Here is a 26973-nt window from a genome sequence, read left to right as displayed (position 1 = left end):
ATGCAAAACATGCATTTCATGCATCCCATGCAATCCATGCATTTCATGCGAACCATGCATTCCATGCAATGTGCTGCATGTAAAACTTTAATGTTTGTGTGTTTAAATTCGGTTGCTAGAAATAAGGATTTTATCCATTTAGTTATTTAGTTATTTTAGCTTAAGTTTTAATTATGTCTTAGTTTAGACATCTTAAATGTGTGTCTTAAATACTGCACTTTAATTATGTATCTTAATTCTTACATCATAAATATTTGTCTAAGTTCATACAAATTAAATGTGTGTTTTTGGTCTTAAATTGTTGCATTTAAACCTTGTCTTAGTTTGGTCCAGATTGTTCACATTCCTACTGCAATGAAGCTTCCTTCCAAACTATTCACGTTGTGTAAACTACGTTTAAGGAGCTAAACACAACCTCCCATGAGCCATTTCGTAAAAAGCAAAGCATCAAGTGTTTTCGCACTTGACCATTCAGTTGGCTACCAAGTTCACACCTAAGGAGCCATTCATTTCTTACTGTTCACACCTTGTAACTCTTTGTGTGACACAATCTACACTAATGAACAACATATCCCAAGTGACCATTTGGTTATCAAGGCAGCATCAATTCATGTTCACACTATTGAGATCATTCAATTCCATGAACTCACAAGGACCAATGTAATTGGCTCTTTGGGAACACAAATTTCACAATGTGAACAAGGCTTTTGGCATCATCAATGTCTAGAAACTCTCAAGGGATGCCTTGGACGAATTAATGGACATCAAACACATTTATTCTGATTGTTATCTCATGCCTATTCGGTTGGTTCCGTGTACAGCCTATAAATATGATGCTTGAGACATTTTGTAACTTTTGATGAATTTTAATCTTATTGTGAGTGTTCACTCTCTTGGTTCTCATTTGACTCAAATTGACTTATCAAGCATTCCTTGTGGCATCAATCTGATTTCATTCGAACTTATCACTTCTTAGAAGTGTGGCGTTCATCTCTTATACCGATTGGTTTCTATCTTGCTCGATAGAGGGTCACGATTCATGTTTCCTTTTGTATCCATCTTAAGTACTAATATAAGGATTGGGTCAGTATTGCTCTATAATATTAGTTCATTCTTGAGTCCTTAAACCGAATCAAAGCTTATCCTTCCTTCTTCCATTATTATTCATCAAATCACCCTTTTCTTTAAAAGCTGACCATTAACGTTTTAACCTTTACAAAGTACATTACATTGATACTTCTTAATTTCGATTTGAAACTCTCGCGACTCATAATCATCCTACGAGGACGAGTTCGCATCATAACATCATTCTTTATAGTAGAACCATTTACTGAAGACGTTTGATTGTGTGAAAGCATAAGGCTCACGATGTTGGAAAAGTGATTATCTCAAGTCTAAGGATCAAATATACAATTATCATTATGAGAAATGTTGTGACTATTACATAATAATCCAAGAAACATTCTCATGTCAGGTCAGTCTAGTATATTATTCTCTAGGATATACTTATGTGTTGATTTGATATCACATATCTATAACAACACTTGTCATCAATCAAGCACATATCAGTCTCAATGTGTTATTGTTCTCCAACCCCACAATAATACTTAACTAAGGATATTTAAGAACGATCATATCATTCTTTGGACAATACCATTATACAATTTATTTAAACACATAAATAAATACTAAAAATAACAATAGTAATGTCTTTACTAATAAACAAGGTAAAAGTATGTTATTACAATAATCATATGATTGGTCTTTAGGCATATTCTCAAAAATATCTAAACTAATCTTCTATTATCCATTTTACACCAAAATGTTATATCTGTTAAAAAAAATTCTAGCCAATAATAAATTGCCATGTCATATAGACTTAAAAAATATTTTTTAATTCTTTCATTTCTTTTTTTTTATTTTACATTATTTCTCCTTCTCCATTTTTTTTCTATTTCTTTATTTTTTTCCTCTTTTTTTCTTTTCTCTTCTTTTATAATGTCTGAAATACCAACGATACTCAAAAACCCTTCTGAGATCAAGATGCTAGCGTTTATCTCTATTTTCGAACTTCACCACCTATTTGATTTACCTATCAAGATTGGAAAAGTTATTTCTTCGATTAAAACTAGTGTTTTCAAAACTAGATTGGAAACCTGTCAGGGTATTAATCCTGAGATAGGAGTTGAACTGATTAACCCGCGAACCGGTACAAACTAATTGAACCAAACTAAAAAACAATTGAACCAAGTTTCTATTTTTAAAAAATATATTTTATTTTATGATTTTTTTAATAATTTATTGGATTAAACCGGACAAACTGATCAAATCGGGATCTAGTGGCCTGAATGGTTTGACCATCAGTCTAATTCTATAAAAAGAAAAAATGAAAATGAAAAAAATAATACAAAAGAGAAACTATTTTTTTGTCTTTTTTTTTCATATTTCGGCTTTTTAATTGGTTATCTTTTTTTTCCAAAAAAAATACTTAATTATTTAACTAATGATGTGGATTGAGTCTTAGCTCAATTGGCATGGGCATTGTTATCAATGCAGGAGGATGTGAGTTTGAGTGTGCTGAAGCGCATTATCCTTTTATTTATGGGTTGGGGAGGGACTATAGATAGTTCTAAGCACTATGTCAAAAAGAGCAAATATAATTAGAACTTGTACAAAAAAAAATTGTTTAACTAATGATTGGACTAATAGAGGTACCAACTTAGAAAAACATAGTTTAGGTGTCACTTGTAACAAAAAAAAATGTTTAGATACCAAAATGGAAAAAAAAAAGGGGCACAATTCAGGTACCAATTTGTGGGTTAAGCCTTTTTTTTAAACGGTAAACTATAAAAATAGTCACCCAACTATTTGTGTGTTTCTATTTCTATCACCCATTTTTAAAAATTTTTATTTTAGTCACTCACGTTATTGAAATTTATTATTTTGGTTACTCCTTTAAATCACTAACGATGGTTTTTTTATTGTCATAATAACAAATTTAACCCTCTAATGTTTATAGATTTTATCAATTTAATCTTAAATCTATCAACTTTACACGTTTTTTAACTTAGTTGTTCTTGTTAAAAATAAGCTTTAAAAATTTTAAAAAATAAAAAAAAACTTATATTAAAGTTCATTTTTCGATAAAAATACATAAAAGTTTATAAAAATACATACAAAATTATGAAAATATTTATAAATAAATGAATATCTATTTTCTCATTTTCTTACATGAAATTTATTTATTAATTAAATTTATAATTTTAAAAATAAAATAATAATATTATAAATAAAAACAATTTAAGCGAAAAACCATGAAGAAGATTTACGTAAATTCAACTTTTCCCATTTTTCAACATTAAAGACCATTATGTGGGTAGAAAACTAGAGCTTGAGGTTGAAAATGGTGAGAATAGATGTCTTTAGGTTGTTGCCTAAAATAGATCTATTGCGTTTGAGGTTGTGCTTGAGTGCAGGCATGATTAGTTATATATAGGTGAGGATGAGGTCTTAGAGGCCCAACAAGTGGAAGGCCATGTCGACAACTCTACAACCAATTTCTAGTTCGATGGCACAATTATGAAGGATGTAGAAATTGAAGAGTTTAGAGTAAAGGTCGTTGGTGTTAGTGGTTGTGGGCGAAGGTGACTAGAGGTGTCCATGGGCCAGGTGGGGCCCAAGAAAAATTGTAGGCCCGTTTGTTAGGCCCCGAGCTCGACTTGAAAAATGGGCCTAAAATTTTACCCAAGCCTGACCTGGATAAAAATTCTAAAACCCAAACTCAGCCCGACCCACCCGTATTAATTTTTTATATTATTTTTTAATATAAAATTTAAAATATATATAATTAATCAAAAATACTAAAAACATTAAAATAAATGTTTCCCAACAAATTGAAAATAAATTAAAAAAGTAATATGTATACTTAAATAACACTAAGATAGATACAACTTAGCAAGCAAATGCCTCTAAGATAGTAACGAAATTAACAATAAAACAAGAGTTATACAATCACCAAACAATAACAACAAAATATTAGCAATATAATAGTGAAACGCTAGCAAAATAGTGAAAAAAAACAAGAACAAAATAACAAGAAAACAGTAAAAAAAATCTTTTTTTTGCATATTTGGGTCAAACTCGGGCCAAAAAAGCCTTTCCCGAGGCCCGACCCATTTTCCATACAGGCCTTATTTTTTTTCCAATGCCATTTTTCAGGCCTATATTTTTACCCAAACCCTACCACTTTTCAAGGGGGCCACCCAGCCCATGGACAGGTCTAGTGGTGCCCAACACTCGAAAAATTTGACGAGGACTAAGGAGCAATGTTAGATGTATAATAAAATTTATTATTTATAAAATAAAATAAAATAATTTAATATGATTTAAGTCTTGTTTGTGCGATTTTATTTTAAAAAATATTTTTTATTTATAAAAGTATTATTTTAATAAATAAATGTCATGTTAACAAAAGAGAAAAATAAATATTCATTTATTTATAAATTTGTATGTATTTTTATAAAAATAATTTTTTAAATAATTTTTAGTTTTAAATTTTTTTTAATTTTTAATTTTTAATTTTTAAGAAGTAAAACTAAGTTGGCAGAATGTGTAAAGTTTATGGCTAAATTTATTGAACTTTTAGATTTAGTATTAAATTGATAGAATCTATCAACATTGGAAGGTTAAATTTGTTATTATGCTAATAAAAGAAAAGGTCATCGTTAGTGATTTAACGGAGGAGTGACGAAAATATTAAATTTTGATACGTTAGTGACTAAAATAGAAAAATTTTAACTTGAGTGACCAAGATAGAAACACCCTAATAGTTGGGTGACTATTTTTATAATTTACACTTTTTTAAAATAGATTTAACTGTTTGACTAACGGAGGTGCCAACTACGGCAAAAAGGGTATCACTTGTGACAAAAAATAATTAAGTACCTAGATGAGAAAAATGGTATAGTTAATACATATTTTTTAAAATAGATTTAATTGTTTAACTAACGGAGGTACTAACTAGAGCAAAAAGGGTATCACTTGTGACAAAAAAAACAATTAAGTACCAAGATCAGAAAAATGGTATAGTTAATACATGTAGTACGAAAAATTAAATAATGAAATAAATACTTATGCTACATGACTTTTAGCAATAGTAGAGACATAACATCTCTTTTTTTAAAAAAAAAGTGAATCTATAACTATTATCCATGAATATTTTGATCACAATCTGGGTCTCATCGAGGATCCCTATATATTGTTGGATCTGGTGTCCTAAGTGTAGTATTTTCGTCTATGTACACTTATAATTTTTTCGAATAGATTGGTTAATAAAAAAATCATAGATTACATTAATATACTTTGCATAATGTCCTCATGTGATTTTTGCATGCAAAGAAAAATAGAAGTAAATATTGACTCACTGGTTGTTTAATGTTTAAACTAATACTAAGTAGTATTACATGGCCGGATCGTGATACAGAAAGATAATTTATATTTGTAAATAAACCTAAACATGTCCTTAGTCTAGTAAAAAATGAGCAAACCGATTGAAAGACTAATATGTCATTAATCAAGTCCAATTGGGGAGATACCTTGGCTTGGGCATCGAAGTAGATGACTCCAAAAGATAGAGACATATATGTGACTAACTAGACTGATAGTACATTGGACTAGACCGAAGAAGAATAGATCATGAATCTATTTATGGATTCACTTGTGATGTTTAAAGTGTGGCATACCTTAATCCTAAGTGGATGACAGACTATGTATGTGCGACTCGTATACTTTGATGTAAGTAAAAAGCCTGAGTTCAAATAGTTAAGGATTTGAAAGTTGTTGCGTTGGGTATACGACTTCTATATTATGTAGCATCATTCACAATATTGGAATTCATAGCCCAAGATATAGGTAAATGATATCCTCTCATTGGCATTACATGGTAGATGAAAAGTAAACGTGACCACGAGTCGTTTGTCTTTGTGATGAATGATTTGATTACTATTTGATAGTAATTGACTTTTCATAAAGGAAGATGTAATGGTTACCAAAGACATTAAGGATATCCTATGAGGGCAACACATTTATGAAAAGGTCATTGAACGAGCACTGATCAAGTTGCTTTCGTAATGGTATACAGTTAGTGAGAGCTCAGTCACAATACTATAATGGAATGACTTCATGGCTAAATGAGTTTATAATTAATAGGAAAATGTTGGAACTTAATTATAAATCATTTGAGCCCTAATTGCATATGTCCAATCGATCCCTCCACTAGCTCATTGAAACCATAAATGAATTGCATGTTAAACCAAATAAACATAAATGGATAGAAATGATAAAGTTAGAAAAATAGGAAACATTTGGAAATGAGTGTGGTTTTCTCTAAATGGAAATAACCTAGAAAATGAATTTATGATTTTTCAAATTATTACTTAATTAAGTGATTAAATAATGAAGTTCGAAAATGAAAATAAATTTATTGGTCATGGAAAGATCATTGAATGTGGAAATATTAAAATTATTTTCTTATAGATTCTTTTACGGTAAAGTCGTTATGATTTTAATCAAATTAGAATTGGGTTGAGAAAATTATTTAATTGGAAATTTATTTATTTAAATTAACTTAAGATGTTTATTTAATGAAATAGAAAAAAAAATATCGGGTTGGACTGAATTATAATGTATTGAGTTAAAAGTCTAGAAAGTACTCGTAATTAGACATGATATTAGACCCAAAGAACTTATCATCTTTGCCTTTTTATGTTTTCTTTGATAAGTCATTTAAGAATGAAGATGATGCATATGCACTAAATCTTTTGGTGGTTGGTTGATTGATTGAAATATTTCATGTTTTAGGGTCAGGGATGAATTCGTAAAAATTAGACTAAATCAAATAGACTTCAAAACCTATAATTGACGGTTTTAGGTGAACATTTAGATAGATGATATCGAAAGGAGAGCTTGTGTGAACCAATTTGATTGTCCCAATTTAGTTTAATGAGATTGAGAGATAAACCAGACTAAATCATCTAATTGGATAAAATGGGGACCTAAAGGTAAAATTGGACCAATTAGGAGTATGAGCAATTTAGATCCTTAATCTAAGAATTAACTAGCAATATGAATATTAATTGACCACTTTATCTCGTTAGATTGACATTTGTGTACTTTTTTATATTCAATTTAATCCCCCTAGGTGTAGTTTAGTGTAATTAATCTTAAATGATGATTTATTGTAATATAATGCTTAGTGATTAGCTAGCTAGACTTCTTAGATGCATGCGTTATCATTGTTAGTCACCTTGTAGGCTGATATTTCTTGGGTTTGATCCTCAGAATACTTCGTTTTTCATTGTAACATAAATATTACAAGTGACCTATCACACTTGCAGTGAAGCTGCATATGTTTTTGATAATTTTGTGTTAATTCTCTGCTCGGTGTTTGTACACCATGGCACAATCAATACACGTTGCTTGAAATTGAATTAAAGAATAAAAGACTTAAAACTTGTCACTCTAATGAAGAATACCTTTGGCATTTGATACTCAGTCATATTAACTAAGAAAGAATCACTAGACTTGTGAAAGATAACACCTTAAGTTAGCTTAAGGAAGTTGAACTTCCACAATGTGAATCTTGCTTGAAAGGTAAGATGAATAAGTGATCTTTTAATGCAAAAGGAACGAGGGTCGTGAAACCTTTAGAACTTGTGCACATTGATGTATGTGGCCCCCATGAATGTCAGTGTGTGAGGTGATTATGATTATTATGTAACCTTTATAAAAGGTTATGCCAAATATGTGTATATGTACCTAATGCATCGCAAAAGTGAAACCTTTGATAAATTCAAAAAGTTTCATGTGGAAGTGGAGAAACAACTAGATGTACCCATAAAGACACTTCGGTCTGGTCGAAGTGGGAAATACCTATATGATGAGTTCCTAAAATGCCTCGTATACAAAGAGATATTATCCTAATTAATCATTTCGGGAACTCCACAATAGAATGACATCGATGTTAAGTTATTCACACCTGCTAGTCTCCTTTTAGGGATATATTTTACAAACAACTTGATAAATTTTGAATGATATACCAACTAAGGTCGTACCTAAAACTCCATATAGATTGTGGCATGGCAAGAAGCCAAGCCTAAAACATTTAAGGATTTGAGGATGTCTAGCCCACGTATTGGATAAATTTATAAGGAAAAATTCATGGGCAATATTGTGCTTGTTTGTGGGATATCTTAAAGAAACAAATGATGGTTTATTTTATAACTCAAAAGAGTAAACAATTATAGTTTCAACTCATGTTACCTTCATTGAAAAGAGTTACATGAATGATTTTAAACCTCGTAGTAAAGAAGAACTAAATAAGCTTTCGAGAAATACACAAAGACCTATAGTAACGATTTTAAAACCAACTCCTAATAGTAGACCTGCAAATGATCAACAACATAGGGAGCTTCGTCGTAGTCGAAGAGTCTCTTGTAGGCCTGATTTCTTCTAATATGGTGGAATTGATTTAAACACCAAGTCTATCAAACAGGAAGATGATGGCCACTAACATTAGATGAAGCGATGTAGAGTGTTGATTTCAAGCTTTGGAAAATAACTATGAAAGTTGAGATGGGTTCTATAAAATCCAAATCACCTATAGGGTGTAAGTGGATTTATAAGAAGAAAAGAAATGTGGATGGAAAAGTGAAAACATATAAAGCCAAACTTGTAGCAGAGGGTTATATTGAGAAAGAAGGCATCGATTATAAAGAAACCTTCTCTCTAGTTGTCATGCTCAAGTTAATCCACATATTATTATCTATTGCAACGACACTCGATTACAAGATCTAGCAAATGGATATCAAGACAACATTCTTGAATGACTATCTTGAAGAGACCATTTATATGATACAATCCACCAGATATATAGTTAAAGGAAACAAGCATAAAGTTTGCAAACTACTTAGATCTATATCTGAACTTAAGGAAGCATCTTGCTTATGGAATCAAAGATTTGATCAAGTGATCAAAACTTTTAGATTAGAGCAAAATGTAAAAGAACCTTGTGTTTATAACGTATTGGGGATGGAAAGGTAGTCTTTTTTGTTCTATATGTTGATGACATTCTACTTTTGGAAATGATGTAAGGATATTGTCATCGATTAAACTGTGGTGAAGTCAACAGTTTAGCATGAAAGACTTGGGAAAAACTAACTTTTTTTCTAGGTAATCAAGTCCTAAGAGACCGAAAAAAAAAGAGTGATAACAATATCACAAGCTTCATACATAGACAAGATATTGAAACATTATGCAATGAATTATTCAAATAAGGGATCTCAATTTTTTGTATCAGGATTTCATTTTGTTTTTAAAGGATTATCCTAAGACAACAAAAGAAAGAGAACACATGAGAAACATTCTTTTTGCTTTAGTAGTAGGAAGTCTCATATATGCTATGTTATACACATGTCAAGATATTTGTTCCATAATAGGGTTGGTAAGTTGATGTTAAGCGAATCCTGGTCAAGACATTGGCAAGTAGTTAATCATATACTCACATGTTTATAGATAATGAGGGATTACATGTTTGTGTATTTCAGAAAAGATTTTACTCCTATCAGTTATATCGATTCAAACTTCTGAACATATTGAGATTCGAGGAAATCGACACCGGATTGTGTTTTTGTCCTAAGCGACAGGTCCATAGTATGGAGAAGTGTTAAGAAAAACTATCACACTATATAGGGATAACAGTGCGACAATAACTAGCACCATGGAAACTAGAAACCACAAGAGGATAAAATAGATTGATAGAAAGTATCATATCATAAGAGAGGCAATAGCAGATGGAATAGTAGATGTAGTCGAAATCGCATTAGTGGACAACCTTGCCAACCCGTTTACCAAGACTCTAATAGCTAGGAGTTTTGAGAAACATGTAGAGAGCATGTGAATGCGAAATATGACTCATCTACTTCATTAGGGCAAGTGAGAGACTATTGGATCTAATGTCATAAGTGTAGTATATTTGTTTTGTATACTTGTATTTTTTGAACAAATTGGTTTAATAATAATATCCATTAGTTACATTAATACTCTTTGCATATAGTCCTCAATGTTTTTGCACGCAATACAAAATGAAGCAAATATTAGCTCAATGATTATCTAATATTTAACTAATATTAATTCATATTACATAGTTGAATCGTAATACAGAAAGACAACTTGTATTAGTATGAACATGTCCTTAGTCTAATAAAAAATGAGCAAACCGATTGAAAGACTAATATGTCATCTATCAAGTCCAATTAGAGAGATGCTTTATCTTGGGCACTAAAGCGGATGACTTCTAAAAGATAAAAACATAGATGTGACTGATTGGATTGATGGTACATCGGACAAGACCCAAGTAAAATAAATCCTAGATCCATTTATGGATTTTTTTCACTTGTGATGTTCACGGTTTGACATACATTGATCCTGAGTGGATGATGGCCTATGTATGCGTGACTCGTATACTTTGACGTAAGTAAAACTTGACTTCAAATAGATAAGTAACTGAAAGTTGGTGCGTTAAGTATACGACTTCTGCAATATTTAACATCATTTACAATAGTAGAATTCATAGCCCAATTAATAGGTAAATGATATCTTCTCATTGGCATTACGTGATAGATGAAAAGTAAATGTGGCCATGAGTCATTTGTCTTTATGATAAATGGCATAGTTAATATTCGATAGCAATTGACTTTTCATGAAGGAAGATGTAATGATTACCATAAGATAAAATATGATCATACTGGAGAACAAATTTATATATATTTAGTAAAGGTATTTATGTATGTCAATTTATATATACTAGAAATTCTATTACGCATATGCGTGTGGAAACTACGTACTTTGAATACAAATGTTAGTTTAAAAATAATAGACAATAAATAATGAAATATATCGTTTGAAATTAATTAATAATAACACATAAAAATAAGTACGATATTAAAATGAAAAACAATAGATTAAATTGTGAGTAAAATGAAATCTAAACATGTAAATACATCAGATTACATATACTAAATGGGCTACAATTGTTTATCATGGCGTTGTCATCAATCTTGAGTTAGTGTCGAGTTTACTTGTGACTCCAACTTAAACAACAATATTATCAAGATATATACAATTGATTGGGTAATGGAGTATGCATAATATAATTAAAATGTAAATATTATATTAAAATAAAGGTTTGGTTAATGGTAAAGTTAAAGTCTTATTGATATAAATGACATGGGTTCAAATCCAAAAACATGTAAATTTTTCATTGGTTCTTATTAAAAATAAAAGGACTAGAATACCTCGAATAATATAACTTATTGTCCGGTTGACTTGTTACACAACTTAGTCAAGAGCTTAAATAATAGTATTCCTAACCAAGTTGGTGTCTGGTTGACTTGTAACCCCAACTTAGTCAGGGGTTTAAATAATGTATAAATATACAATTGATGGATATAATAAAGTGTGCATATTAAGATTAAAATGTATAAAAAAAATTAAAATAAAGCTTTGGTTGATTGTTAAATCTAAGTTTTTACCAATGCAATTAGCATTGGTTCAAATCTCACAATATGCATATTTTTGTTTTTTTTTAAGATTAAAGTACGCTCAAATAATTTTAAATATGAAAGGACATTCTAGTAATTTTTCTAACCAAGCTGGTACCCAGTTGACTTGAAGTACCAGCTTAGTCTAGAGTTTAAATAATAATAAAGATATATTAAAATTTACATTCTTTTTTTAATATCATTCGTGTCTGTTTTATAGTTTATGTTTGAAGTTTGTGGTTGTCTCTTCCAACAATATTATCTCCAAAGCTCCAATAGTCATTCTCTTATTAAAAATGCAATACAACTTAACATTGTATCCGATACTTGTTGATAATTTATACTCAACTTTAATACACTGTCCACTTTTTTTAATAAATTAATATTTTTTTAACATCGTTGTTTTCAACCATCAGTAACACACGTCTGAGAAAGGGTAGGAAAAATTTATAATAAGGATGTTCACAATTAAACCTTTTAAAAAAGACCATTAACTTTAAAGCTAGGGCTTTAAACAAAAAAGAAGAAGCTATTTTATGATCCGGAAAGTATACAGGTAAAATATGTTTAATGATTAAGAAATTATAGAAGAAATTAAATACTAGAAAATAGTAGTTGGCTTGGCTCCTAAGCACTTGCAGCTGCGAAGAAGAAGAATAATGTTATAAATATAATAAATAAAAGTGAGCAGAGCACCGAAACAGCTGGATTTGATCCCTTTCTCGATTCCTTAAAAGCGCAATGCGATGGAAGCCTACATTACATAACCAAAGAAACTGCTAATTGCCTTCCCTTTGTGACAAAAATAAAGTTGAGATGAAGCACCAAAAATGTGATAAAATTACCGTATAATAATAACCTTTCCTCAATGCAACTTTAGTCCAATTTATTTACAAGTTTTGTGGATAAGGGGGGACTGCGACAGCAAAGCCAAAGCCATCATCAATCAAAGTAAAATATAAATTAGCAGTAATTTGGTGGTAAAGCCAGGCCCAGCCATAGCCACTCTCTCTTCTCTTCTCTTCTCTATGTGATTGTGACCATTACTAGATTTAATTTTACATGAGTTTCTTATTTCTGGAAAAATCTTTATCTTTATTACTACTTTCACTGCTAAGCTTTAATTTAAATAGCACCATGATCTGTCTCTTTGTCTCTGCTAATCATATTGTGTTGTAATTGTTGCATAGGCAGGCCTGAAAGTATTTCAGAATTTGAGAATCCATTCCTGATTCAGTTTGTTTCGGGTTTTTTCTTTTAGTGTGTGTGGGATCCGGTCATGATGACGATCTCAAACTCAATCTCAATCTAGATTCTTTTCCATTAACCGTTTAGTTGAGTGGGAGTAGTTGTAGAATCAATTGTGTCTCTTCTTCTCCTGAATTTCGGCTATTCAGTGATTTCTTCCGTACAACAATAATGGTTGAATTCGGCGTGGTTCGCTCCACGGACGAAGCGGTGGAGGAGATCATGAGAATTCACAGATCTCTGCCGCCGCGCCCTGCTGTCGACGAGGTCCTAGCTGCCAAGGCTCTCATTCGGAATGTCGAGAAGGAAGACCAAGCTAGGCTGGAAGCCATTACTCGCCAGACCAAGAGCCCTAATGTCCCCGAGGAGCTCTTCCTTATCCTCCTCGAGATGCAAAAGAACTGTGTTTACTTCCAGAGCAAGGAGCAGAAGAGGGAGGCCTTCAGATTGCTGGATCTCGAGTCTGTCCATGCTCTGTTCGATGAATTTATCCAGAGGGCATCCAACTGCCTTTCCTCTACCTCCTCCAAACTCAATGATAAAACCACCCTTTCAAACGCCTTGCCCCACACCGCCGCCACTCCTCCGCCTTCCAACAACTCATTTACCCCTGCCACGCCCTCCTCCTTTAGGGAGCCTGCATCAGAACGACCACTCTTCTCCAGAGATGACAGTTACGTTAAGAAGGCCAAGTCTTCCTTCTATGCTAACTCCACTGATGGGTTGGGTATTTCTATGTCTTCTTCACCTCACATATTGGACTCTTCTCTTAAGTCCGGGGGAGCCACTGCTGCGGGTTAGCTTCTACCTCAATTCCCTTTATTTTGAATTTACCAACTACGTGTTTCTCGCACCATTTTTCGTTTTTAAGATTTTAGTGCCTACTGCTGTCTCTCTCTCTCTAATATTCCATGCATATTACTTGCTTGTGCAGTTCATGATGGTGAGAAGTTGAGTTTGATTAAGCTAGCTAGTATAATTGAAGTCTCTTCAAAGAAAGGCACTCGAGATCTCAACCTCCAAGCCAAGTTGATGGATCAAATTGACTGGCTTCCTGACTCAATAGGGAAGTTGTGCAGTTTAATTACACTGGATTTGTCTGATAATCGTATTGTAGCTTTGCCTGACACCATTGGCGGCCTTTCATCCTTGAAGAAACTCGATTTGCATTCGAATAAGATTGCTCAACTCCCAGATTCTGTTGGAGATCTACTCAGCTTGGTCTTTCTAGATCTCAGTGCGAACCAGCTATCATCTTTGCCTGCTACATTTGGGAGATTGGTTCGCCTCGAGGAGCTTGATTTGAGCTCCAATCACCTTCCTTCACTCCCTGACTCTATAGGTTCACTCATTAGCCTCAAGAAACTGAATGTGGAGACAAATGACATAGAAGAAATTCCACATACTATTGGTCACTGCTCTTCACTTAAAGAGCTTCGTGCAGATTATAACCGGCTCAAAGCCCTCCCAGAAGCAGTTGGGAAGATAGAAACCTTAGAGGTTTTATCCGTGCGCTATAACAACATCAAACAATTACCTACGACGATGTCATCTTTGGCAAACCTGAAGGAATTAGATGTCAGTTTCAATGAGCTTGAGTCTTTGCCTGAGAGTTTATGTTTTGCCACCACACTAGTCAAGATGAACGTAGGCAACAATTTTGCTGATATGCGATCCCTACCAAGGTCTATTGGAAATCTTGAGATGCTTGAAGAGCTGGACATTAGCAATAATCAGATCCGGGTCCTCCCAGACTCTTTTAGGATGTTAACACGACTTCAAGTTCTACGCGTGGATCAAAATCCTCTGGAAGTGCCTCCTAGGCACATTGCGGAGCAGGGTGCACAGGTAATATAATCCGTTTTGTATGCTTTTTCTTTGATAAAAGAAAAGAAAATGTTATCCCATGGCCTAAAGCTACTTTATCCATTTACTTAGGCTGTTGTCCGGTATATGGCTGATCTGGTTGAGAAAAGGGATGTTAAATTACAACCGGTGAAGCAGAAGAAGAGTTGGGCTCAAATATGCTTCTTCTCCAAGTCTAACAAAAGGAAGCGCAATGGGATGGACTATGTAAAAGCCTGATTTACAGCACTTTATGTTTGGGTAAGTTGTCAGGAAAGCAACCGTGTTATCATATTTTGTTGCCGAGTTGCCCCAGTGTCCAACCACACAAACATAATGAAAAGGATTTGGAACACTTGTAGCTAAATCTAGTCTTAGTGGCAATATCTTCATTAAGGAAGCTGATAGCAGGATTTACACTCATAGCTGTACTTGCTTTTGTTTTTTTTATCTTACAGGTTTTTTAGCTGTTAGTGAGTCAGATGACATCAATTAGGACGATGCAACGAGTTGTTGTTGGCATCGCCAAGTGGATCATAGATCATGGCTCTGACTTTCCTTCTCAAAATCGTGGATTTGTTTCCTTTCTTTTTTTTCTTTATTCTCCTAATCAATTATAATTGTTTCTCCCCCCCCCCCTTCTTTTTTTTCCACTTTATTTATTTTGTCGTTGCACTATATTGAGGTGTACCATTCAGCCGGAAAACAGGGGAGGGAAGAAATGTTGTAATCTGTATTTCTATTGTAAAATGAAGTTTGAGTACCATTTAACAACCCGTAATAGAAAATTGTTTTATTTGAAGACGTAATGGTTTTGAAAAAGTGTGTAGAGTGATGCATGATTTCTCCATTTCTGCAGCTATCTTGATATAAAGATCCTCTGCTCTGTGCAGGCTTTCTTCTAAGGTCTGACAGACTGGTAAAGTTTCTATTTGTAGGCTTTATGCGAGTCACCTATGTTCTTCTATCCTATGTTGCTTTGACTCTTCATTCTTTTTTAGATATTTGTATCTTACCTTTGTGTCCACATATGAATGAGATATGATTTTTCAGGATCCTTGGAATATAAAGTTTAACCTTGAGACGAGCAGATTCATGAAATAAATCTGTGGAAATGGCATTCGAAAAACTGGATAGGATTTGTTTCTGGTTCATTTGATTTGGCACTGGAAGATTGATGTGTCAGCAGGGTAAATATTTTAAGTCTATGGTAACGTATAGGAGTAGTATCATATCTTCCTGATAAGCAATGGTAGCAAGTAAAAGGGTTCAGAAACTTGTCAGCAATCTGCAATGAATGAAAAGTGCAACAGAAAGAGTTCTGCTTTGCTTTTGTTAACCGAGTATCAAATTGGTTAGGAAATCATTGCTTTTAAATGGTAATTAATATTATTAGGATGACGTTTTTTTCTTTTTATATAATATTTAAATAAAAGAACAAAAAGCTACTCATCCAAATATCAATTTTTACCTTGTAATCATTGTTAAATAATTTTTTTACATAAAATATTCTCTTTCACTCACATTAAGTGTATCCTAATTTAATTGTTAAACATTCAGAATCTTACTTTTTTTCGTTTCCCAAATACAATTAATATCATATTACACTTTGATATAAATTAAATTCTAAAATTTACAATTCCTTTTGATAATTGAAATAATTTGTGAAGTAGGCAGAAGAGTAGCTGATAGAATAAAAAGGTAGGGCATTGGGCATTGGGCATTGGGTATGAAGTGAGTTCCAAAGAGATGGGAGCCACAGTTGTTGTCTTCAAGTGGTTGACAGTTTGATATGAGCAAAAGTGTATGGAGGGTGCTGACTGGTGGCTGTCCATGTTGTGGACTATGAAGAAGAACATGTCATAGTGGTAGATATGGGGAGCAGGGCCAGCACCAATGTTCCAAACTCAATTAATATGCTCCTTGTATAATTTTCAAACCAACCATCCCATGCCAGCTTCTGCCAGACTTCCCTTTTCGGTTTTTCCTCTACTACTACTACTAGTAAGTTTTCTTTTCTTCCAAAACCCTACACAAGCTACCCCCCCCCCCGTTTGGGCCCTGACTATCACATTCTATCTTCATCTAAGCTAACATTAACCAGTTCATACAATTTGGTTGCAATTGGAGGTTTGGTTTCTCTCTTTATTCTTCTTACTTGTAAGGAAAGTCCCTTTTCTTTTGTCTGTTCCACCACATTCGAGACTAAGGCTTCCTTTGAATTCATCTCATTCATAGTGAGATGAAATCTCATGGATATATCTTTTGTTATGCTTTCTCACAAAAGGTAAAATGGTGTGTGGAACATAAGCATTGTAGTATGGTAAAGCAACTGCATTTCAAAATTTTCATTGATGCTTTAGGTACCGTTGTATAAAAAAGTCCTCTAGTAGGAGGGTTTGTCTTACCATTATAACCCTTCATTGGAGATGATATTTATAACCATTTGGATTACTTACTTAGATAATGAAATTTATGATATAATAAATATATAACTATATTTCATAAAATATTTAATAAATATGTAAAAATAAGCAAATAAAAATTACATTATTCTTTAAAATAAGCAATAAATAATTACGTCAATACTAAAAAAATTAAAGATAAAAATATTATACATATTATTTTTTTGATGAAATTATAATTTTTTATAGAATTTTATTTATGAAATATATTTTAATAAATATAAAAAAATTATAAATATCAAGTAGCCCAAAACTTTAACTATATATAAAATATTTAGTTCAAAATCCTTAGTAGTCATTTTCTATTCTCACCTCATTGCCACAATTACTTTTGAATCCAAACACACTCTAATATCAGTAGTAGAGTGAGTAAACTCCCCACCAGAGTTGTTTTGAGCACGTCATTGAGGTGGTTAAACCATCCATTGCTTTACATAAAGAATGTAGTAGATGGGATTTCCAGATATGAAATGAATGTTTGATAGGGAGATTAGGAAACCACAAATTAAGTTGTATTCGTTGGTTTTAACTAGTAATATGTTGCTTTGTTGTTTAGGTCAATCAGCATACATCCTTTGCTGGTATGGCACTGAATGATTGGACGGTGGATACCCAACACTCTGTCACCGAGGGAGGCCCCAATTATTGCCATATTCATAGCTATCCAAGTTTTGTATGTTACCAGTTACCACTAGCTGCTTTCCCAATTACAGCGCTCTCATGGTATCAGGTGGATTAAATCAGTCCCTTCTTGTTTTACTCTTTTACGGGTTAAAACATGACTATGCAAACTAGACTGTTCAACTTCTGGAATGAAGTCATACTAGAAGAGAGGGAAGATCCAATTTATAAACAAGCACTGTATTCAAGAAAAACAAACTTCCTATCCAAAATCATTTCAATATATTCCGCAGAAGGCCATTTTTAAACAAGCACTATCAATGTACACAAACACTTCCTAACCAAAATCATTTCAACCAAGATATTAATATATTCCGTACATCGTATTCAACAAATGATTTATATAACAGGTCCTCCCCTTTAGCATCAACCCCACATATCGTTCACGGTTCCTTTGCGGGAGCAGGCTTTGCAAAGGAGAAGTCATCTTCATTTCTTGCTTCTGTGTGGTAGGTTTCAGTTATTTCAGTTGCTTGCTCATCATGATCCACTCTTATTATTAAATTCGTTGATGTGGGTGTCAATGGTTCAGCTTCAAGATCAGACATGTCACGATCTTCATAATTATATGATGAATGAGTTGAATGACCAGTAGTTTTGTATCGATGAAGTGAGTGTCCAGTGGAATGCAATGTTGAACTTGGGCTTGTACTTCCACCCAGGGCTCTAGTGGGGGATTTTCTTGCATTCCCTCGCTTCTTTGCAGCCATATGCCACTTCTTAAGGGCCTTGGATGTTTGCTCATCAAAGATGGACTTCTTCATGCGCAAACCCATCTGCAAGTATCCGGCATTATAAGCATCACTTCTTAAGGGCGGCCTTGGATGTTTGCTCATCAAAGATGAGACATCCAATGCTAGCATTAACTCATGGAGGAAATGTATGACTTAGCAAATTTCCAAAGCAAGTAAATTTCATTTCAAGCAATTCCTAGGAGCGGCTTTATTTGAAGATCTCGGGAACAGAAAAAGGCACCTGAGTTACTAGGGCGTATAGCGGAAGGGTGATGTAGCTGCACAAACACAGAACTCCAACACTGCAAAACACCACAAAGCAGAAGTTTTTTAAGTATTTTTCTGTCAAATAAATCACATTTACATCTGTGTCACATAATATTATTATTCACAGTAGACTGATGGTACTAAAAGCTTAAGCTCACCCCAAAGAAACTTTAATTATGGCGAGCGTGAAATCAGCATGAAAGCACGATTTGATCCCAAAGGCATACTGCACAAGGAATTCAAAAAGAATTACATACCTACACCAGACTTTCAGAATTTAAATAATGAAAAAGAGGGTTCAGAGAGACGGATAAAAGAGCAGGAGAAAAGCTGCAAATGGGTAGTTAGTAGAGCTTAGTTAATTACCCAGATCCACAAGAAATAAGTTATCTGGAATGCATTCTGCCAAAAAGAAGACAAAAGGGGGAAAAAAGAGAATGAATAAGGATATTGTTAATGCAAGTAGAAAGAAATGATACACTAAAATTGTCCAGAAAATAGTTTAACAGGCAAAGAATTTTATAACTCAGAATCAGACAGCCAACATTGCAAGATAAAACTAGAATGAAATATTTAAATAATTTACTATAATGACACAAAATATAAATTAATATAATTTTTTATATACCTTTTAAATAGTTAATATAAATAAGCGTATTTAGATAATATTCACTCCCGGACGCAAAAGCCAAAAAGCACCTAAATCCCAACTTTTGCATTTGGGTGGAAAAGCACTTTTTCACAGTAGTTTTGACTTTTCACCCCAAAGGTCAGGTGTTCTTCATTGTTTCTGCGGTGGAAAAGCACTTTTGGACCCCAAACGCAATGAAGAACGGGGCCTTAGTGAATCAGTTAAAATTGAGATTGCTTGCAGTAAATGCAAGTTTCATAAAGGCCTTGTATTGGCCAGCATCAGCAAGCAAATAAGAAAATAAGATATTGAGGGCTGTCACTTCAGGCAACAATGACACAGGCTGGGACCCTACTCATGCTAAATTTGCATTAACCAAAGGACTTTCTAGCTGGGTTGACCTCCAAGAAGGAAATCACACACCTTCAATGTTAGTTTTTGTTATTTATTAAAATCAGGACCCCTCATATATAAACTAAGCAAGGAAGAAGTTTTTTCATGGTCTTTACTAATGTTCCCATGCACCTAAGTTACGTATCCAAACAAGAACAATCGAAGTTAGGATTTTAATCCCATATTCATTTATTGTTAAAGGGAAGCTACACTTATATTCAAGAATCAATTGAAGTAGAACTAATGAAAACCTGAAATAATGCAAAATGAATCAGATGAAGAACTAATTGGGGTCGGCCAAACCAAAAATATTGGTCAGAGGCTTGTACAAGAGGCATTCCCTGGACCACGGCATGCCTTTCTGTAATTTCAAGAGCCATTTTTGTCAAAATGGCTTGAAGCTTCGTCCCAACAGCCAAGATTATCTGTTATCAATCGAACAATTAGAACTTCGAAATCTTCTACCGTAATCATAAAGAAACTGCTATTGAGAAATATTTCTTACAATCACAGGAACTAAGGATGCCCAAAATAGTGCATGCCAACCTGGAAAAAGCATGTGTTATATTAGCAAACAGAATTCAGCTTTTAATTCAGTTTACCATAGAAAAAATTTAATCTGAAAGGATCCACTAAAGAAAAGGGGCCTCACCTCTGACATTTAGCAGCAAGTAGACCACAAATGATGCCCAGAGCACTGGACTGCAAACAGAGTAAACCTAGGTTCAGACACATTAACAGCAAGGAAGGTTGTCTAGTGCAACACATAAATATTAACAGCAAGGAAGGTTGTCTAGTGCAACACAGAAATATAACTAGTACCTTACTCCTACGACGATCTTGAAGTCATCCTCTAATGATCTTTTGATATACTTTTGGAAGTTGAACTTACTTCCAGGAGCTAAATGAACCTACAAGACAAGGTTGAAATAATCAGGAGGGAGGACAAACCAATATCATATACTGTGTTGCCTTTGCAATTGAAAGAAACTCACGTTGATGAATCCATTCCGCAATGTCAAGTAGTCAACCCTCCCAACAGACCTGAAAAATTGTCGAAAGAAGCACCCCTGCAATGAATGTCTAAGATCAATACTGAACTAGAAAGGTAGCACATTGAAATACATACTAAAACCACGAAATGAACCAAATATTACTCAAGTAAAGCAAGTTCTGTTTTTTTTCTTTTGAGAAATCAACTCAAGTAGCTTTATCTGCCTCAGTTCCAGCAATGTCCCCATATTCTTTCAGCAATCTCTTCAATATTCTTTTTAATTTCTTTATTTATCATAGTCCACTACACTGCATTCAAGAAGATAATCACACCCAAATTTTCATTTCTATTCATTAATCGGTGCAACGTCTTCCAAATGCAGTCATTTCTAACGTGGAACAACTATTTCTTTTCAATGGAACCTTTGTGCATCACCTAAGGTCACAACTAGAACCAAAATGGTTGCACTAGAATTTTCTGGTCAGTATCTGGTTACATGAAAATCCACCTTATTAAATAAATTGTACCATTTTTGCTAGCTATAATTACTTACAATGTAAAAAAAGAAAGGAATCCTAGTCCAAAAGCTGGTGTGAGCTTTTACAAAAGATGTCTCATGAGTAAGCCTGAATCTAGAGGGATCTGCAAAAACAACCACACATCAAGTCAGCTTCCAAGGTTCAACAGTAAAGTTAGGAAATAAAGTTCAAGATTGACAGTAGAAGATTTAAAGCTATCAAATGTACTAGAAGTTGATAATTGTGGAAAATATACCATTTGAAAACTCATAGTCATGAGATAGAGTTTCCTGCTCCCACACCTTCCAGCCACGAATCTGTTCAAAGCAGGTTTTAGTTTAAAAGAACATACTTATCCTTAAGAATATGTCCAGTGTGGAGCAGAGGAAGAAGATCATGTACAAGAAACACAGATAAGACAATTTAATTACCTTTAGTCTCCCCAGCATCATAGTAACAAAACTATATAAAACATGAAAAACAGCTAGGAAGAATATGAGGATGTGTAATTCATGCAACCCTTCAACCGATATGAGCGGTTCATGCCCCTGTAGAGAAAACCCAGTTAGTTACAGTTCAACTGATTCAAGGAAAAAAATGTTGCATTGAAAAAGAACAAAAAAGTAATTAGGAAGACTAAACCAGAAAAGGCTTTTTCTTTTTTTTTCCTCGAAAAAATTACAAAAATGCCATCTATAACGCCAGTTTGAAACTGTAAATGATCAAACATCACTTCAATAGCTTGTAAACCAAAACTTAAGTAGAATGACAAAAAAGAGACTCAGATTCAATATTCCTAGCTTGTGACCTCAATTCTTGTGCAAATAAGAGCTTGAATGTGCTCACTGGTGGATCAGCACAAGTAAGGATATCATTTTAGGTGCAATCAGAAGCAACAATCTACTAGAAATTCATTTCAATAGGGGGAAAAATGAAAACTGAAAACTTAAAATTCAAGTAGGCATACTTGGTTAAACTTATTCGTTGCATCTTTCTTCAGAACAGCCCTACTTCATTTTCCCTCAAGCTGTTGTGAGAGGCAGGCAAAATTTTACAAGCCTGTGGACAAACTATGATACAGTGATGGAACTTAGAATAAGGCTGACTAAGGGTAGGTTTGGATGGGCGATTGGGTGCGGTGTGGTGCGTTTAGCCTACTTTTTGTCTCATACTACAGTATCTAATCTTACCGCCACCGCTGTTTTTACACTAACCACAGGTAAACGCACCGCCCATCCGAACTCAGCCTAAGTAGGTCAAGGCAAGACCAGACAATATGTTTCTAGATATATTGAATTCCATATAGCTTTATCATTGGTCTTCCTGGCACGCAACCCCTCTCCCCATGAAAAGGTCAATATTTTTTTCTATGTAGCAAACAAATTATTACTTTAGATGCTAGTTGACATATGGTTTTACTTTCTTTCTGTACATGAACACAAATAAACAATTTCTAGGAGGAAACAAAATTGGCAACACATGTGGGATCAAAACATCCAGTTTTCAACAAATAATTAGTTCATTATAATGATAATAAACGGATATGAATAGATGCTGGCCTAGGCTCACCTCCTTGCATTTAGGAGCAGTTGAAATAGTAGACAAAGATCTACGGTCAAACCATAACAGTCTTCGACGGTGTTCTTCTTCACTGCTTTCAGAGGTGTCTTTCTCACTATCAGATTTACAAGGCAACATGGTATTCGCAACATCTATAGGGATACAAATTCTGGCAATATAGCTCTGGCCAAAAGTGAGGAGCAGCGAAATGAAACCCAGAACCATCAGCTCTACAATAATCATGTCAATTGTGAAAAACTCTTTATTGGGACAAAGCAGCGGCATCTTATAGAAACCATAAAAGCAGCAGTGGGATTGAAATGGAGAATATTCAAGAAGCAACTTGTGTGTACAAGACTTACCAGCTTTAACCTTGTCCAGGGCTTCAAACAGAGCACTCTTGTGCCTTTCTGTGAACCACTAAATGCCACAAAAGAAAAAAAGAAATTAGGGTGGCAGATACAGTATTAGTGAAAGCTCAACATGGTTCAATGAAATAATAACACAATACTGCATTATTGGTACAGAACTATTTTGCAAAAAGAAGGAAAATAAAGAAGAAAGAAACACAGAATTTAAAGGAAGTAATAAAGTGAATTTAATTTCAAAACCGACAAAAAAAAACAAGGAAAAGGGAAAGAGGGATTACCGTTCCAAGTTTGTTAAGAACTGTTTCCAAGACAATAGAAATGATGATGATAACAGCACAAACCCCAGCCACCGCCCATGTAGGTGTCTGATCAAGCTTCCTCTCCCCTGAACTCTCGGTTGCCCCCATTACCTTTCCTCCCTCCATTGTTAACCATACCCACGAACAGTACCACAGCAACACCCCCTTCATTTTTTATATTCTCACAGAGCAAAACAGCAAAAAGAATGCAATCTGTATTGAAGACAGAATATTAATTTGGGTTTCCTGAAATTAAGAACAAAAAAGTAGTGGTGGTAATTACTTAAATAGGAGAAGAGAAAATACAAGCTTTGGTGTTGTTAAAGGGAGTGCTAAATAAATGGAGATTTGGAAGGAAGAAAGAAAGAAGGTTCAGAAATGGGGGCCTATGCTCTGCTGCACCACCGATACTGAGTCAAAAACCATGAATATGAACGCGGTTCCCAATTCTCAGTACCTGAAAGAGATAAGTTGGAATGATGTTTAGGTTAGGCAGCTAAAGTACGATATACGTTTTTGTTGATTTTGGGTTGAGCTAAATATTTAGAGGAAGTGAAGTCAATTAATTTTAATGTTATATGTCGATTTGGTCAGTTTCAACATTTCAGTTTTGAGTTCACATAAAAAAAAAAAAGGCGTAGAAAGTGGTAGCTGGGTGGATGGCATTGATTAAGGCAGGCAATGAATATGTCCAAATCTAGACATATTAGGCAACACAAGTTGTCCAATGAATAAATCCATTATGAATTTACATCCCAAATCCGCTGACCTGCTCTTTCTTTTTCATTATTGGTTCTCATTTGGAAAACATATATGATCATTAATTATTATTTTCTTTTTTTTTGGTTTGATTCTCAATTGTGGCCTAAGTCGCTGCGAGTGTCATACAGGTATGCACACCCTTTGCCTTGGTCAACCGTCAATTCCCGGTGCTTTTTGCTTTTTCTTTTTATTTTTTAATACGACTTTGGATATCTCTAGTGGTTACAACTTACCATAGCTGTTTGAAGATATTTATATATATTTTTTACAAACATAAAGTATTCGTTAAGAAAGAGACAGATCAAAATTTTAAAAAATACAACAATTGAACTCATGGGCTTATAAGTCGTCAGGGAAACCACTCCCAAACATAACAGCAAACCCTAATCACTATTCTACACATTGTCATCACCGGAAAAAGGAGGGAGAAACAGTCCGGGATGTTAAGGAAGTCGTAGACAAAAGAGGTTGCCCTTGATGTCCATAACGCCTTTGATCAGAGACCATGCCATGGCTAGCCATAAAAAAAACATCATTAACCACCATGGAACTAGCTAGGAAACGATGACAAAAGAAAAACCCAAAACCATTGATGTGACCTCAATCACTAGATGAGCAAAACTAGTCAATTGTATCCTAAGATCTATTAAACACCGGCCAACGAGGAATCAAAGAAGCGTCGATACCAACTAGTCAGAAAATCAGGGCCGCCGATAAGAAAACAAGAAGACCAAGCTCAATGTTGTGGACAAAAAGGGAAAAAACCCACACAAGGCGACTGGAGAGAGAAGCCTTTCAAATAAATTGCCAAAGGTTGTATAAGAGAGAGGGAGCAAAGTCTAGAAACTTATTGTGCCTAAAAACAACAAAAAGAAAGGAAATCAAATAATAGAGAAAAAAATGAATAAAAGCCACCACACTGACGAGAACAAAGAGCCTAAGGTTTCTTTAAGAAGTGGTAAGAGAGAATATATTTGTTTTTGGGTAAATTACACCAACAGTTACTCAACTTTGATGTAGCTGACAAAATAGTCACTATGCTTTCAATTCAGTCACTCAACTTTTGAAAAATAACAAATCAGTCCTACTAACCATGTCCCATTACAGACATAACAAAAAAGTGACCTGTCATCTGACCGGCTACGTTGGAGTGCTTGTTTTCGTTTAAGCAGCCCCAAATTAAGAACTCTAACTAGGCTGTAGAAGAAGAAGAGAAAGAGAAGAAGAAGAAGAAGAAGAAGAAGAAGAAGAAGAAGAAGAAGAAGAAGAAGAAGAAGAAGAAGAAATTGAGATGTCGCCCTTTTTCTTTCACGTTGCTCCATTTCATTTTACAGTTCTTCAAAATCCATTAATGTAAATCAAGCTTTTTCTCTTCTTTTGTCCATTCAACCAACCATAGAGATTTGAGAGTTCTAAGGGACAATTTTGAAAACATTTCTAAGAGAACTCATCAAATATGAAACAATTATCGATTGATGTTGGAGAAATTAGAAATTAGGGTTTGAGATTTGAGAATTTTTTAAGGTGAAAACATTTTTTTTAACCTCAAAATTTTGAAAATGATGACCCTTTTTTGAACTTCAACTAATTGTTATGGCTACCACACTTATTCTTCCCACAGCTCTAACTTACTGACCTTATTTTTCTTTTAATTAAATATACATTATTTTCTAGGTTTTCTTTTTATACTTGAAAATAATGGTAAGTGTTGTAACTTCACTTTTTAACCATCAAAGATTTCAGATGGTGGAGAAAGCAATTAACCTTCTCCCTCTTCAATTTTTTTCTAGGTCTTGCTTTGGGTTCTTATTTTTATGTAAATGAAAAAGAAATTAGGTTGTTAGTTTCTTAGGGAAATGAGAAGAAATGTGAGAAGAGGAGTAAGAAGAAGAAGAGAAAACAAAGGCGGCAAGCAAAGCAGAGGCAACAACAATGACTATGGTAGTGGTAAGGGTCAACAACCTTAAAAGTGCTATAGGTTTTGTTTTGCAAATTTTCCTTTTAATGGTTAGCTAAAGAAGAAGAAGAGGAGAAGAAAAAGAAGACCCTTATGCTCCTCATGTCTAACTCATGTCCAACGTGGCAAGTTAATTGGCCATGTCAGCTAGTTAACTAGCCACGTCAGTTGTCCCATTAAACCTATAACAAAAATGTTAATGGGTGACTGATTTGTCACTTTTCGATAACGTTAGTGACTGATTTGTTATTTTTCAAAAGTTGAGTGACTGAATTAAAAGCAGAGTGACTGTTTTGTTAGCTACATCAAAGCTGGGTGACTATTGGTGTAATTACCATTATTTTTTTATAGGGTTTGGAAGCTTTCAAAAGTTAAAAGAAATTAGGTAACTAGAAATTCATTTAAAAGTAATTATAGATTGGGATGAATGAAATTAAAATTAAAATTTTTAATTTCTTCTTTGTTTAAGTTCATTCAAGTCAAACCTAACATTTTCTTTTCAAAATATTGTGACTTTTAAAATATTTTCTAAACTAAGTGCCTTTAGAAACTATTTCTCAAAATATGAATTTTTTCAAAGGTATTTCAACATTTATGGATATTAAAGTCCTTTAATTTTTATTAGTTATGGTCAAGTATTCCAAACTCAAC

General features: G+C 33.7%; 2 protein-coding genes across 4 annotated transcripts; one reads left to right on the top strand and one right to left on the bottom strand.

Moving 5' to 3' along the window:
* The first annotated feature begins 12361 nt into the window (after nucleotides 1-12361).
* On the top strand, nucleotides 12362-15492 carry LOC107941662 (plant intracellular Ras-group-related LRR protein 4). Its single transcript, XM_016875237.2, has 4 exons — nucleotides 12362-13641; nucleotides 13780-14693; nucleotides 14784-14951; nucleotides 15149-15492. Exons 1-3 carry the CDS (start codon nucleotides 13017-13019, stop codon nucleotides 14928-14930), a joined length of 1686 nt encoding a protein of 561 aa, XP_016730726.1. The 5' UTR covers nucleotides 12362-13016; the 3' UTR covers nucleotides 14931-14951; nucleotides 15149-15492.
* A 2543-nt stretch (nucleotides 15493-18035) lies between these two features.
* On the bottom strand, nucleotides 18036-24301 carry LOC107941659 (MLO-like protein 10). Of its 3 annotated transcripts, none has more exons than XM_016875235.2 (16): nucleotides 23910-24301; nucleotides 23583-23816; nucleotides 23296-23353; nucleotides 22943-23163; nucleotides 21805-21921; nucleotides 21630-21690; nucleotides 21409-21497; nucleotides 20857-20931; nucleotides 20684-20772; nucleotides 20514-20563; nucleotides 20367-20407; nucleotides 20113-20286; nucleotides 19204-19239; nucleotides 18996-19063; nucleotides 18812-18872; nucleotides 18036-18612 (listed from the first exon to the last, which is right to left on the bottom strand). In XM_016875235.2, the coding sequence occupies exons 2-16, from the start codon at nucleotides 23772-23774 to the stop codon at nucleotides 18220-18222; spliced, it is 1725 nt and encodes a 574-aa protein (XP_016730724.1). In that variant the 5' UTR covers nucleotides 23775-23816; nucleotides 23910-24301; the 3' UTR covers nucleotides 18036-18219. The 3 variants fall into 3 exon arrangements, with proteins under 3 accessions (XP_016730724.1, XP_016730725.1, XP_040952544.1); XM_016875236.2 differs by having other exon boundaries at nucleotides 23887-24181; XM_041096610.1 differs by having other exon boundaries at nucleotides 24061-24145.
* Nucleotides 24302-26973: the final 2672 nt, after the last annotated feature.

This window comes from Gossypium hirsutum, chromosome D07, assembly GCF_007990345.1.
Source record: "Gossypium hirsutum isolate 1008001.06 chromosome D07, Gossypium_hirsutum_v2.1, whole genome shotgun sequence".
Taxonomy (NCBI): Eukaryota; Viridiplantae; Streptophyta; class Magnoliopsida; order Malvales; family Malvaceae; genus Gossypium; species Gossypium hirsutum.
The sequence above is the reverse complement of the archived record's forward strand: the minus strand, read 5'-3'. Positions and strand labels throughout refer to the sequence as shown.